At 45.9% G+C, this 14,726-nt stretch overlaps 1 protein-coding gene across 1 annotated transcript in view; it reads left to right on the top strand.

Moving 5' to 3' along the window:
• LOC146203099 (kelch-like protein 10) overlaps positions 1-12,835 on the top strand; it is a 38,969-nt gene extending 26,134 nt beyond the window's left edge. The window contains exons 8-12 of the mRNA XM_084602664.1: positions 796-950; positions 5,178-5,359; positions 6,035-6,154; positions 8,198-8,323; positions 12,699-12,835. Coding sequence (XP_084458790.1) covers positions 796-950; positions 5,178-5,359; positions 6,035-6,154; positions 8,198-8,323; positions 12,699-12,835 — 720 coding nt within the window. The remainder of the gene's footprint in view (positions 1-795; positions 951-5,177; positions 5,360-6,034; positions 6,155-8,197; positions 8,324-12,698) is intronic.
• Positions 12,836-14,726: the final 1,891 nt, after the last annotated feature.

Below are 14,726 nucleotides of genomic sequence, written 5' to 3'. Positions count from 1 at the left end.
ACTTAACTAGCACAATCTTGAGATAAGAGAAAAGATGTCTGCAAAAAAAAAAAAAAAAAAAAAAAACGTTTTCAAGATGGTCAACTATGCGTTTGTTTAATTTCATAGATCTGCTATAGCTGGTATGTGTGTGTGTGTACTGGTTTCAACCTTGTTTACCGTCCTGAGAAGTTAAAAGCATGTAACGTGATAACCTGTTTACATAATCATCTTATGATAGGAGTCGCTGAAAAATGGTGCAGCTGCTACATCGTAAACATTGCTTTGTCCCGGTGTGGACACACAAGAAGTGCCTAGGCTATCGCGATGAGTGTGTCCAGCAGTATGACTTTGATGCCTGTGATGCCTTCGATGATTGAGGTCCTCGGTTTTCCTCGTGTCTTTATAATGCTCTGACGACAATCACTTTTCTGTGTAAAGAAATCATTTGTTAGTTCGCGCTCTGTGTTGTTGTGTTTCTTTACTTCTAGGTGTTAGCGCGGTGAACCACTAAGAAGTCGAAACAAATTTCACGAAGAATCAGCTTAGATATGGAGAATGTTTACCGAGCAGCCTTCGCGCGTTCATCAAAGTAACGCGAAATTTGAAAGTTAGCCCCCCTCTTGCGCATAATCAGCGATGAAAGGCAATGTACAAATGCCATGCATATTAGAGGCTCAATATTAAGTCAGTTGTTCAATGCCGTCATTGTAGTTCTCCTATAGTCCCAATGAAACGATGACTAGGATGCTAAACCATATACGTTTTGTCAGTGGCCTCTGGCTGTAACTTTCGTGATTGTTTGTTTTGTCACAGGGTCACATCTATGCCATGGGCGGCTTTGATGGGCGCCGACATTTCAACACAGTAGAGCGATACGACGCACATAGGAACCAATGGAACGAGATCGCTGCCATGAATGACATTAGGAGCAGCGCTGCTGCCACCACATCTGGAGGACGAATTTATATGTGAGCTTGCTGCGGTAGTCGGTTTGGGAAACAAGGCGAGCTTGCATACATGACTGAATTCTGAATTTATGATGCTCAGGCATGTTTGTTAATGGCAATAAGAGCGACACCTGGGCGCTGTGTCGAAAATCATCGTTGCTGGGACCGTTATCTAAATATATGAAAGTGTATGAATTATGCCGTTACCTACCGGCAGCTTCAATTAAATTTTGAAGCCTATTCAAAAGAAATGCAGTTTGGACTGATATTTTTGCCGAAGTGTTCGTATAACTCTTTGATGCTTTCTCACTTTAGTGTTGAATTTAAAAAGAAAGACTCGTGTGGCAATTATCTATGGAACAAAAAACAAATCAAGGTGTGCAAAAATGTTAGATTATGTCGGCCGTCAATATCGGAAAGAGGCACCTCAGGATGTAATACAGGAGTGTCGAACTCCGCAGTCAGTCCCTGAATCAGGAAATTGTAGAAACAATTAAAAAAAAAATATATATATATATATATATAAAGATTAAATACTAACTGTGAGGCTCAATTTGTTATTTATCCTTGCAACACAATGTAATGGTATGCTCGGAAGATTGGCTTTCCGGTCAAAGGCTAACAGATTGAATATTTATCCGGCAGAGCAAAAGCAACTAATTTTCAGCCGAGAAATATCATTGCAAGCCTGGCGACCACTCATCACTGTGATGGAAAAGAAATTTCATTTGTAAAAGAACATAAGATTCTAAGAGTGACGTTTTCTGTCTCATTAACATGAAATTCGCACATCGCCGACATCTGCGCAAAACTCAGTAAAACAAGCGAGGCCCTACCTCGTTCCCGCTCAATATTTTCAGTGCATATTAAATTTCAAATATATTAGGCACATATTACTTATTGCAATTTGGTGTGGTTAACGACAACTAAAGGCAAAGTTAAGAAGGCTCACATGTTGCAAAAAATATTGTGCACATTTCCTCAGTACAATATAGTCTCGATACAGAACATGAATGAGTTACGTATATTGCGCTCATTTTATTTATCATCGCCTGCTTTCAAACAGCTTATTACGTCCATCGCATCCTTATAATATAATCAAAGAAATGACTGTGCACGCAACACTGATTTGTGCGTGATTCCACGTTTCCGCGCCAATCACAAATTATAGTCTTCGAAAGATAATCTTCCTCAAATTCTCGATAAGTATGATCAGTTTAGTAGCCCGAACTTCAACTGATAACGTCACTATTTTCGGCCCATCAAATATTAGGAGTTGATATTAATGCACTTGTTTTCTGTATGTTTCCTTTTTAAAAGTATTTGTCTGCCTTGTATTTCCCCTGTGCGAGTTTTTTCCGTGCATTTAATTTGTCCAGATCTCATACCTGTTTTATTGCAAACTTGTATCCATGTCCTGTTTTAATCGAATTTTCGTATGTACACATTTGTGCTATGAATTTGTGTATTATCTTATTTCACTCTATTTTCACTTCACTGTACCATGCGTGGTGCTCCCTGGTGCTACCCTGCCTAGTAGCGTATTGAGCCCTGGGCCTTGTCAAGCTGACATGACAGCTTTTAGCCAAGGTGACCCTTCAGAACTTTCTCAAAAATAAATTGAATTGAATAACACAATTGTGCCTCAATTCAAACGTCTCTTTCTCAGACCCCGCACCTTGCCTAGTAGCGTATTGAGCCCTCGGCCTTGTCAAGCTGACATGACAGCTTTTAGCCCAGGTGACCCTTTAGAACTTTCTTAAAAATAAATTGAATAGAATAAAATAAGTGTGCCTCAATTGAAACGTCTCTTTCTTAGACCTCATACCCTGCCTAGTAGCGTATTGAGCCCTGGGCCTTGTCAGGCTGACATGACAGCTTTTAGCCCAGGTGACCCTTCAGAACTTTCTTCAAAATAAATTGAATTGAATAAAATAAGTGTACCGCAATTGAAGCGTCTCTTTCTCAAACCCCGCACTCCTATTCTTACTGGCGCCCCCGTGATCTCAGCCCTATTTTTGCAGCTTTTCTTATCTATGGACCTAACTGCCTGCCACTCCACAGAGTGCTTCTCTTTCCCCTCAGACCCAATCGTTTACCCTCACAAGCCTTTTGTTATGGGCCCACTCCACAAAATAATTTTCACTCACTTCTTCCTTTTGATTTTATTTAGAACATCTTCAATACGCGTTGCAACCAATCAGCTGTGCTGTACATTGTACTGTTGTTGACGCACGATAGGTCTTTGCGCTTTGAGCAGTCCTGAGCAGTGCGTGTACGTCATTCAGCTCACCACGCCGTTTTTGTCTCAACACTTTAATGCCCCCTTTTATACCTCGCCGCGCTGTGCACGATCCAATGTCAAGCACGTTTTTCACCCACGGTTCGCTAACAGAGTACATCGGCCGCATACTTTACTTTTTAACTTCAAGGACAGCTACGTTGTGAGTGCAGTGTTCCGACAGGTTGATCGTTTTTATTTAGGAGGGAATGCAGAAAACGGTAGCACGAGACGAGGCGACACACGTATAAGCATGATTTTGAAGCTTGTATGGGCCTTTCATTTGAAGAAAACATGAAAACATAGTTTCGGGGCTATTGGTTTGATAATGTAGGATTTTATAGAAAGCTGCCAAAGGGTACCGTGCTCCAAAATGAAAGTGTGAGTGCGCAATCGCATTTACCCCGTTGACACGTAGTCATTCAAATTAGGTTCAAAACAGCGTTCCAGCAGACAAGCCATGCGAAATACAAATTAAAATACGTTAGACATATTATGCCCGAATGCCTTCCCTGCAGCTTAAGTATGACTGTTGTTCTGCTTTTCTCCAAATGTCGACGCGCTGGGATAAGTTGTTACACTATACCTAGGCAAAGACCAGGCCTTGCTGGAGCGGTAGATGGAGTGGCAGTCGTGCAAAAGGACGCATCTATCCGCTGCTACCGAAAGCATATTTGCTAGCAGTATTCAGAGGATTTTATTGTGAGAAGTGGACGACATCGATAATAGACATACCCCTTTACATGTCTGGCGCATGATATTTGTAACCGCTGCTGTGCCATAAGACACAACAAAACAAGTAACCCCTTAGCGCTTAGCGGTTCCTGATTACCTTTCTACGCACTACAGGTTAGGAATTGCGGCATATGCATGGTTGTTGGAAAGCTGAGTCTAGGACCTAGAAGCAACAATTTACGATAGGGAGTTCATCGTTGTAAACGTCATGGAAGTACGTCTTTCTAGATTGGGTCTAGACGGCTGTTAAGTTCCGAGGCGTTGGTGACATATGGACACACGAATAGAATTGTTTGCGCCGAGAGCGTACCAGCCGCGGTGCTCTCTGTAGCAGAAAACACGCCTTTATCGTACATTTCGGAGGGTCGCGAACAGCTAGCGTTTTCTTCCCCTCTACCGGCATTGGGACGCACCTTCGGCTCGACCACACAGAGACACTCGCTTTCTGGAACCCGCGGCTGGGAATTTCACAAAATCATTTGCTGAAGAAAAGTGAGAGCTTTTCGTTCGAGAAGTAAAACGCCTTAGAAAATCTGGATTTTACGAGCACTGCGTAACACCCTAGGAGCGTTGGAAAGCGGTAGCCTTTATGAAAATTAACAGAAAAAATTCCATTCACCTGCGGGTTTCTGCAGCTTGAGCTATAGCGAACCTTGAGAGTCAGCAATTCGTACCTCGTAGCACCGAAGACCCATACCATGATACGAAGACGGTTAGCGGAATGAGAATGGGCTGACATGAATTGGGGAGGTAGTTCCTGTGCATAACTGCGACCGGATATCGCTCAAGAGGATGGTATTTAATTGTTCGGCATTTGGAGGCGGTACTTCGGTGCTGTAGGCAAGCGTTGATAGGGATAGGAACTACACAAACAACCCGGAGTTCGATGCAGGATGGCTAAGCGTTGAATATGCAGTATCCAACCTACGCAATTTCATGTGGGCGTACCGGAGTATATGAGTGGATTTCTAGCGTTGGTAAGCCTATAAATGCTGCAGCGGACTCCATGGAGAGTCATGTAAAAATGAGAATGATCACGGTTTGCTTATAACACTAACTGGGGATAAAACTAAGAGAGCTGTGTACAGCCTAGATGGAACCACATAAATGACCGGTTTCCGATTTTGGCATGCGTTGTTGAAAGCGGGTGCGCACGTTGAGCATGTGTGTGTTACTTATAATAATCCGCGTCCTTTGCATATGCACCCGTGCATTGCTTTCTTCTCGCTCAGCGTCGGAGGATTTACGGGGCAGGAAGTGTTGGACACGGTCGAGTGCTACGATCCCTCATCAGATGCCTGGACCAGGCTAAGGCCCATGTCGACTCCTCGCTACGGCCTCCAGGTCATCGCGCACGACGACATCCTCTACATCCTAGGGGGTATCGACGGCGGCGCCACGAGTCTGTCCTCCAGTACGATTTCGCATTTTTGTAGTGTACATTTATTAACTGCTGTAATAAAGCTGAGCACATTTTTTGGGGATTGCAAAGTAAGACGACATGAAAGAAAAGACGTGGTATAATGACAGAGAGGAAGCAATGATGATGAACTGAATGAAGCATAGCAGCATGAGTAATTGAGAAAAAAAGGGGACGGGTGCTTGACTACAGGTGCATGAAAATTAGGTGGAAAATATACGTCAGTGGTGCTGAGGAACTTGTTTGCACATTTCAAAACGAGTTTTTTTTTTTATTATAGTTCTTTTCAACACTTTCTATTACACCCTTTATTGTAGTAAGTTTCGTTCATTGTATCATATCCATCAGTCTGTGTCGATTTATATAAAGGATGCATATAGCGTGACAGAAGTCGAGCGGGAGAGGGGGAGTCTATTTCGTCACGAGTGACATACCTATGCGCTTAGAGCTATCAGTAATCATCAGACAGACATATGTGTTAATGGTGCTGTAGTGACATAAAAAGCGGCATTTATCGCACACTATGCTTTTTCTCTCACCAAGTCCTCGCGTGGATTTTATATTGTTCTTACCTTTCATTCCACTCTACTTGTCGCCACAGGCATGCGGAATCAGATCGAAAATGCAAACAAAGTATTTTTACCTCTTCTCGCATGTTTCTCTTGCCAGTGGAGCAGTTCGAGATAATAACGGGTGCCTTCAACGAGTTGCCTCCGATGAGCGAAACGCGCTGCTACTTCGCCGCAGCCATACACGAAGGGTTCATATACACATTTGGTGGACGTCGCGGTGGGTACACATGCATAATCTGCGCCCTTCGCATAGAGTTGTTCGTAAGGTCTCAGTGTAATCAGTGGCCATCTGTAGCCACTTCCGAAGCCAGCAGTGTGTGCATTACAAGGCAACACTGGAATTCTGTCTGGCGAACACTTTGGATACATGCTATAAAGAAGTCGACTTAGCCACCAAGTCACGAAATCAATATTTCCACATGTCGTCCACGTATTGCCGCTAAATCCTATAAGGTAGATGTAACTTTTATTATTATTATTATTATTATTATTATTATTATTATTATTATTATTATTATTATTATTATTATTATTATTATTATTATTATTATTATTATTATTATTATTATTATTATTATTATTATTATTATTATTATTATTATTATTAGCAGTAGCAATAGCAGTAGCAGTGGTAGTGGTGGTGGTGGTAATAGTTGTAGTCGTAGTAGTAATGGTAGTGGTAATGGTAGGGATGGTGGTAGTAGTGGTAGTAATATGGGAGTGGTGGTAGTAGCGGTAGTAGTGGTGGTAGTAGTGTTGGTGGGTGGTGGTGGCAGTGGTGTAGTAGTAGTAGGGGTGGTGGTAATGTGGTGGTAGGGGTAGTGGCAGCAGTAGTAGCGGTGGTGTAAGGGTAGCGGTAGCAGTATAGTGGTAGTAGTAATAATTTTGCAGTAACTGTGGCTGCTAAACTGAAAATTGCTCACCCTAACTAGCGGGGCGGTGAAAAAAGGCATACAGCCCAACATGGATTATAATTTAATGTGAGACACAGTTCGTATATAATAGTAAACTCCCTGTGGAACTGTCTCAATATTCATCTCAGATTCTGTCTATATCGTTGTAGGGCTTCACGTTTGTCCCTACGTCTATTCCTGCCTTCAGCTGTTCTATAGATTAAAAGAGTGAAGATTGTATTCTAAAGTAGAAAGAAGGCTTACAGGGCCATATCTAAGCCTTTGAATTTACCAATTTACCAGTGCGATAGCTTTTAGCCCACAGTCATCTTCCACGGGTAAAACTTCATTACTTTAGGCATGTGGTAAGAGGAGAGAACCTGCTTACGCACCTGCAAATTCACTTTCTTTTATGTGGATAGAGAACCAGTTTGAACGCAAGAGAAAGGCTGCCACGGCATACAGTCGGATTAAAAAAACGAGGGTGACATTCAAGCTCCACTTTTAAGGCTGACGTCCAATAGCATTTGTGGCTCCCATGAGCGGCTCCCGTTACAGATCCTCGCTCGCTTTGAAATAATACTCCACTAACCACGCAGCAATGCTTTAATTTGTTCATTTTTTAGGACACGCGTTCTCATAAGCGTAAGCTACCACACTATATGAAATACCATGTAACATAAAGTTCTCCTTGGAGAAGCCGTACGAATGTGGCTTCATGGCCTAGGGTTAGTGTTAGGGTTAGATTGGCTTGTCACCTTCTCGTCTATTCTGTAACGTCAGGAGACATGCGGTCTCCTGACGTCACACAATCCGCTGGCTAATCAGCGTCCAAACGTGTCAGCTACCAACAACCACCGGCGAGTGGCATGCTTGCAATGTTTCGCTCTCAACGTCGGCATCATCTCTGATGCCACATTTTCTGAAGCCTGGCCCTTTTAAAATTTTCTGATGAACGACATTCATACTCACGGTTGAAGGACATGTCTCTTGAAGGCTTCATTTCTTTTCTTTGTAGGAAGCATCTTGAACACATAATTGCGATTATGACTATAACAGTTAACCTAGCTTGTTGCTTTGTTACCCTTAGAAAATACGATATACGTAATACCTCTTAATTCTTCATAATCGGTTAGAGTCATCTGACTACCTTAGAAAAGGGAAGGGTTAAAGCATGATACGTTTTTGTGACACCTTCGTAAAGAATTTTGTAGCTCAGACGAAGAGACGAAAAGAGACAAATTGTTTAGGTCTGCTTATAGCTGCTGAATCACCAGCTGAAATTCGTGTCAAAAGGAGTGGTTTAAAAAGCTGCAATCAATGGGCAACCCTTCATTCGCTTACCTCCACCTCTCGCGCCCCACTAGGACCTGGTACCGCGGACCCGGCCGAGAGATACGACATAGCACGTCGTCAGTGGCACCCAACTAATGAAATCGGCAAGAGATGGGTTGGGTCCACAGCCTTTGTTGTTTGTGATGTGCCCAATCCAGGTGAGTTGCTGTATTCAATTTAGATTACTTATAACAAAAATAAAAGCCGGGACTGAAATGCATGCATGAAAATTTTAGTACTAATTTTCATTCATTGTGTTGAGTCAATCACTAAACCTAATAATTTTGCGAATAATTTATAGCATACCTTTAGGAAGGTCAGATATTATTTGGCATTATATTTGATAAACATTGACATTTTCCATGGCAGTTCCTCCACCTGCTGTAAAAAGTTGGGCGTTTCATTTACTCTGAGACCTCGAAACCTGTTTCGGCTGTAAACGCTGCACAATGCATATCAAACGTTGCTGCTGAGCCTTCGTTGAGAACTAGTGCCCGTGAGATTTCGCACACTGTCGGTTGAAGTCATGAGGCGCATTCCCAACATTTGCCGTTTTCTCCGATACTTTTTTTACGTATAAGCATATCACTATTTGTCTAATTACCCGACTTACGTGAGTGGTTTGCCGTGAAAATCAAGTAATCACGACATTTTTCCGTACAGCTATATAATGAAAATGTGATGCCTCAAGCGACGTGACTAATCCGGGAGCACCGCAAGTCAGTATTCGAAATAAAACATCTTAAAACGCACATAAATATTATTGTAATCAGAAGTCTGAAAATAAACTGCAGAGGGTGAGGTTGACTGTCTAAAGTACAATATTGAGAACATTTTGTCCAGTGCCCCGAACCTTACTCAACACGATGGGCGGCTGCATGATAAGAGCCACGGCACACACTGTAGAAAAGTTGTAGAAGCTGAAGTTGGTAACAGTTTCGTTCATTGAAGTACCCACAGGTACTTCAATGCTATTTCGCTGTAGCCTGTAAGTTTTTTTTCTAATGTGCCTACATTCAGAACACCGTAAATCGGCACGAAAACTACTTGGACATCATCTTCAGTTCGCGTGCTCAAAGCCCACGGCATGCTGAGGGGAAAGGGAAGCTCATTTTCGCTTATATTGATTAAGGGCACACTAATACAAAAAAACCCCAAAACTTTACTCAAAATGTTGTTCAACTGTTAATACTTCACAATGCACATTAAAGATCCTACCGAGCCTTCGTTAAGAACTAATCGTTCCGAAGACAAATGCGTACTTATGAACTCGTTATGCTAAGTTTAATAAAATATGGCGGGGGTTTAAGCATGGCTTAAACTTAGTGATACGAGCGAATTTTCTGTTAAGCATAGTTATGCTCTGTTTTTAGCCTGGTTGCACGCCTCACGAACCAATGCCTGTTACCGTGTCCTCCGGTCGCGATCAAGTGGTACGATATTCCGCGGATTTGGTTTTGGGGGAAAGGAAGCCGGAATAGCTTTCTCAATAATGGGTGTACACCTATACTTAATTTGATCAAGGGCGGCAGTGTTTTTCTCGCCGCGGTGGCTCAGTGGTTTCGGCGTTGGCACAAAATACATCAAAACGTTACTGGGGCCCTACCTACCGACCGATCACATGGACCGGCAGTGTCAAGGCACCCTTGTTGTTCGTAGCAGGCACACTAACATGAACAGGCGGGCTTTTTGCAGTTTTTAGGGCAAAGAGGGAACATTTTAAAGAGAGACCAGGCAGCCCCCTGGTGACTAATCATAATAGTAAGAAAATAGTAGCTTAGACGAGTACGTTTCTAAAGTAATTTCTAAACTTTCGCATATGTTGTGGCATGAAAAACGCTAGCAGTTCCGCGTTCCTTATGACAGAGCCAGTATGTAACGCTGCCTAAATCTCATTTACACCCTTACCAGGCTCTAAAATAATCCATTAAATGCCCGGAAGCTTGACGACGGCATTGTTGACGCAGGTTTTCACATTAACGAGGTAAAATATAGTTGCTATGGTAACCGTGACGCCACCGAACCATGACAGATTTGGACATTACTTCTGGCCTAGCGTAACCTCACTGATCTCATATAATCTAATTTCTTCTGTTTCATTTCTGTCTCTCTGCAGAGGTCTGGCTTGGCCTGGCGACCCCATCGGCGACCACATCACGTCGACTCCCCATTTTCAACCGAACGTGACCTCTGGGACTGGATGAAAGAACAGTTTTTGTGTGTGAGTGTGTGTGTGTGTGTTTGTGTGAGTGTTCCAAGATATTGTTGTGCCAGGCCAGTCAGGCTTCCACGAGAATTTCCGGCACCGTCGTGTGGCGCCGTCGCTCCTTCCCCTTCTATCAACCGCCATTTGGGCTTTGCAAGGAAGACGACCTCGGAGGGCGGGAAGCGGCCTGCAACTCCACTGTGCGTGTGACCGTGATGCTTTCCAGAAGGCGACCTCGGCGAGCGAGAGCAAGGAAGGCGGCCTGCTGCTCTACCAGGAGCGGGCGCGGCTTCTGGCCACGGCGCACACAATAGCAGCATATGCACGATCAGTCCCCAGATGCCTCCGCTGCTCCCTTGGCGATACTAGGCCTGTCACGTGCCTTTTTGCGTGCTTGCAGGCGGCCTGTTGCTACTCTCTTGGAGTTCCTGACCAGCCCGACTCCCCTAACCTACTGACTTCGTTCTGATGACCTGTCCCCCCCACCCCGCACTCGACTGCTATTTTCCCGTCGCCACCAAGTCCTTGCTTCCCCGCAGCCTTCTTTGAGCTACCTCGTGGTGACAGTTTGGCTTCTGACTACCGCTGCGCGTCCACGGCGCCTCCCCCTTCTGGAGATTCTTCTGAGGCTGCTCATTTCCTAGTGACCTCGCCTCCCGAGACTTCCGTCCAGGACTCTGCCACCGGTCCCGAGTCTCACCTTCGTGGCCCGACTCTTTTTCGCTGCTAATAGGTAAGCCTGCCTTCTACCTTCTGCATCCCCGCCAGCGCCTCGAATTGCTCTGGTCGGAGACTGAGCGACATAGGCGACTTCTGACCCCGTTTGACGCTCAAGGCTCCTTAAGCTTTCAACCTGCCACGTGCAAACCTTTTCAAGCTCTGTGCAGACCGTGGCTCCAACCACCATTCTGAAGTTTCTGATCCCAACATTCTACAGGGACTGTGCACCCCCCAGTGGCAGGTCTAAAGTTCGCAACAATGCCTCCTCTTTGGCCCGGACATCACATGTTGTCTCCTGGCTTCGTGCGCAAGACTGCCTAAAGTACAACCCCCCTACCCCCTCAATAGACTACCAAGAAGAGCAAGGTACGAGTGGACTGCTGTTGTCTCTACCAACTCTCCTTCCACTCCTCTCAAGAGGAGACCACTATCGAGCTTGTCGCTGCTCTCACCCCCCCCCCCCCCCGAGCCCCTTGGGGAGCCTGATTTGATCCGGTGGGACAACGGGCTAATATTCTCTGACCTCCCAAGGAAGCCCTGAGGCTTCTGAAACCCGCACCCAAGGTCCCCTAAAACATACCCTGAGGCAGGGGACGCATCTCTCTCTCGCAAGGAAGACACCTCTACTATCACTCCTCCGAGAGAGCCCCTCCAGGACCAGGGACCTTCTGATTCTGACCAGGCTGACTCGCCCTTGGTTACACTGCCTGGAGAGACGGGCAGTCATTACGGCCTTCCTCGGGGCCTCCCCTTCATGACAATCACATCTCCTCCCCCTTTCTACAGCCAAAAAGGAAGACAGCAGGAAACTGTGGATACATGTCCAGATGCGCACCCGGTAATAGGCACCTAGGCCCCAGTGTACAGACACCGTTCTCATCCGCCCTCGGCGCCCTCACTCCCCACAAGACGCAATCAAGGATTGGAGTGCCGCTCTCTATGATCAACCTGGCGTCTATGAAGTTCGGTTAAGCAGACAGCTGACGTCAAGTCCAGCGAGGCCCATAATCACCTCCTTGGAATAGGCTGCCTTCTGGAGACTCCTGTCCAGTTTCGTGTCATCATCGGCGGGCGGACACATCGGCGCCATCTGTGGCGTCAGCAGTGAAGTTGATGCTTCCACCATTGCTGACACTGGAATCCATCATTTACATCATAGTATCAGGTGCAGAGGATGTGCAGTTCCACTCCGCTTCGTTGGTCCCCTCCTGACCACGTCCTCATCTCGGGCATGTGGTTTGATGTCCGTCCCATGTAGTACCGACCTCTACAGTGCAGCCGTTGGGCCGGGCACAACCATGATCCCGCCTTATGCTCCAAACCCTTCCGGTGTGCCATCGGTGGAGGCCCTCATCTTCGCTCCGCCTCTCAAGCTAGCATCGCAGGTGTCTCTATTGTAAGGGGCGCCATGCAGCCTCCGACGCAGTCTGTCCCACATGGCGACATTAAAACCGAGTCACCACAGCTCTCCGACACACAACATATCATAGTGGCAGGACAACGGTATGGCTGAGCTGCGGGCTTCCAACCATCCTTGAGGACAGCACAGAGCGCCTCCTGCCCTCAAGTCCAGCTATGCCGGAGCCCACCGGTTTCTCCCTGCGCAGCGCCCCTCCCTTCCAAGGACACCCCCAGCAAACCTCATGCTGCCCTGTGCCTTGCTGTGCAAGTCTTTCTGCTCCAGCTGCCTCCCGACTCGGCAGTCCACTCGCTCTGCCTGGCTGCCTCAAAGCCCCAACCATGACCAGAACTTTAATTCGAGCAGAGTAAAGAACTTTTAGCATATTTACACCTTGAGTACTCAGGAGAATGCAGTCTTCTGACGCTAATAAATACAGTTTTCTTGCTGTGAGGCATCTCTAGGTCCGTAAGTAAGGAATCTGTTGGCATTCGGCACAGACCGATCGCAGAACATGAGTTGACATTTCGCACACTGTATCACGAGCTCCGCCCCGGATATTCTTGCACATACACATGTACACTTTGACACACACACATCGCCAGCCCACAGGCGACCCCCGTCGTTCACTCCACATGGCTGAACATCGTGTTACCTGTGTTTATTTCGTATGGTCCGGCGTCTTGTGGGTCTCCCCCTAAAAAGCGTATGATCCAGCCGGCAGGCCAGACCACGCGCGAAGCCGACGATGGCTTCTCCCTCGCTTCTTTCAGGGGCATATTGGTTCGAAAGGGCGGGTAACGTTACCCGGCTCTACGTACACCCGACGACTGTTTTTTACTTCACCGCCGCCCCTCGGTTCGTCATCCTGCAGGCTCTTCCTGGGAAGTCCGACCATTTCCTTACCATGCGACGCAAAGCGTTGCATCTGAATGGTCATGGGTACGGGAGCAGTCGTGAGGCGTGCACGTAAACCGGTTGGCCGTCTGCAGACGAAAGGCGCTGAGACACCCGTGGAGCGAAACACCCATGCTTTCTTAGCCAGAAATTAGCTCGGTCACAACAGCTCCATCGCCGACAGAAAGGACTCGGATGGCGAGGAGTTTCCGCTGCTCGACGTTAAAGATCAGCTTCTTTGTTCAGCGATCTGGTCACTCCTAAATCGCAATAACCAGCGTCACACACCAAGCAAGAGCTAGCAAAAGCTCTCGAGTTCCCATGATAGGAAAACTTTCGGCCCGATATTATATTTGCAGGCCCTGTCACGCTATTTCCAACCGTTTTCTCTCTGACTCTATATCTTCTGCTCAGAAAAAGAGCTACAAATTCACTCACTTCTTGAAAGTGCTAAAAACTTAGACTTAGTAGAACAGTAAATGATACATTTGTACCTTCCTCATTCATAGAAGCAGTAAAAGGATTAGTATGCATGGCTCAAGCCATCGACGTTAGCATTTGCCTTTCCCATTTTGTACCGCACGTTAAAACTGATATCTCGAAGCGCAAGGCTCCATCTCAGTAGTTAGGATATTTTTTCCAGACATTTGTGAAAGACACGTTAGTGCGCAGTGGTCTGTCTCAAAGACGAACGGGGTTCCGTAGAGAGAGGAAGATGCTCAAACCAGGCAAGCACACTTTTTGGCATGCGCTATAGGGCTCCTTTTTTGCCGGTAGCTTTCTTCTGGCGAATAGCACAGGATGTTCATTTCCGTTTTGATCAACCTAAAAAAGCACTCCAAACCCCCGCTAGTCACGTACGACTTGAACGATAAAGGGCCGATCATATCTTGGTGCACGTATTACGGGAGAGCAAGACAGGGCTGCCTTGAGCACCTGAAAGTCACTGTCCGTTTCTCAGCTACAGCGTACATACACTCTCTGGTGCGGTTTTTCATTGGGCGTCTGTCAATGGGGCTGCCGATTCTGAGTAGCGGGGTATGTATATTTGATAATATCCCATAAGCTCCATGGAACTCTCTTATTTTGGTCTTGTTTTATGCCCACGGAAATTGAACTACCTCGACCTTCAAATCATCTGGCCTTCTTTTGCACTGCCCCATAATGTGCCCCAAATGTCACTTCTACTCGTGCTAATTGCCACTTCGCTGATTTCACCGTAAGACCAGCACTCTTCAATCGGGTGAAATGTCAATGAAGTGAGAAATGTGTTCCTGCCATTTAGCAGAAAGTAAACCAATGTCATCCAAATAAGGCTGAGCGTAACTCTCTGCGCCCT

The sequence above is a fragment of the Amblyomma maculatum genome, chromosome 1, assembly GCF_055883805.1.
Source record: "Amblyomma maculatum isolate TAMU_Amacu chromosome 1, ASM5588380v1, whole genome shotgun sequence".
NCBI lineage: Eukaryota > Metazoa > Arthropoda > Arachnida > Ixodida > Ixodidae > Amblyomma > Amblyomma maculatum.
The sequence above is the reverse complement of the archived record's forward strand: the minus strand, read 5'-3'. Positions and strand labels throughout refer to the sequence as shown.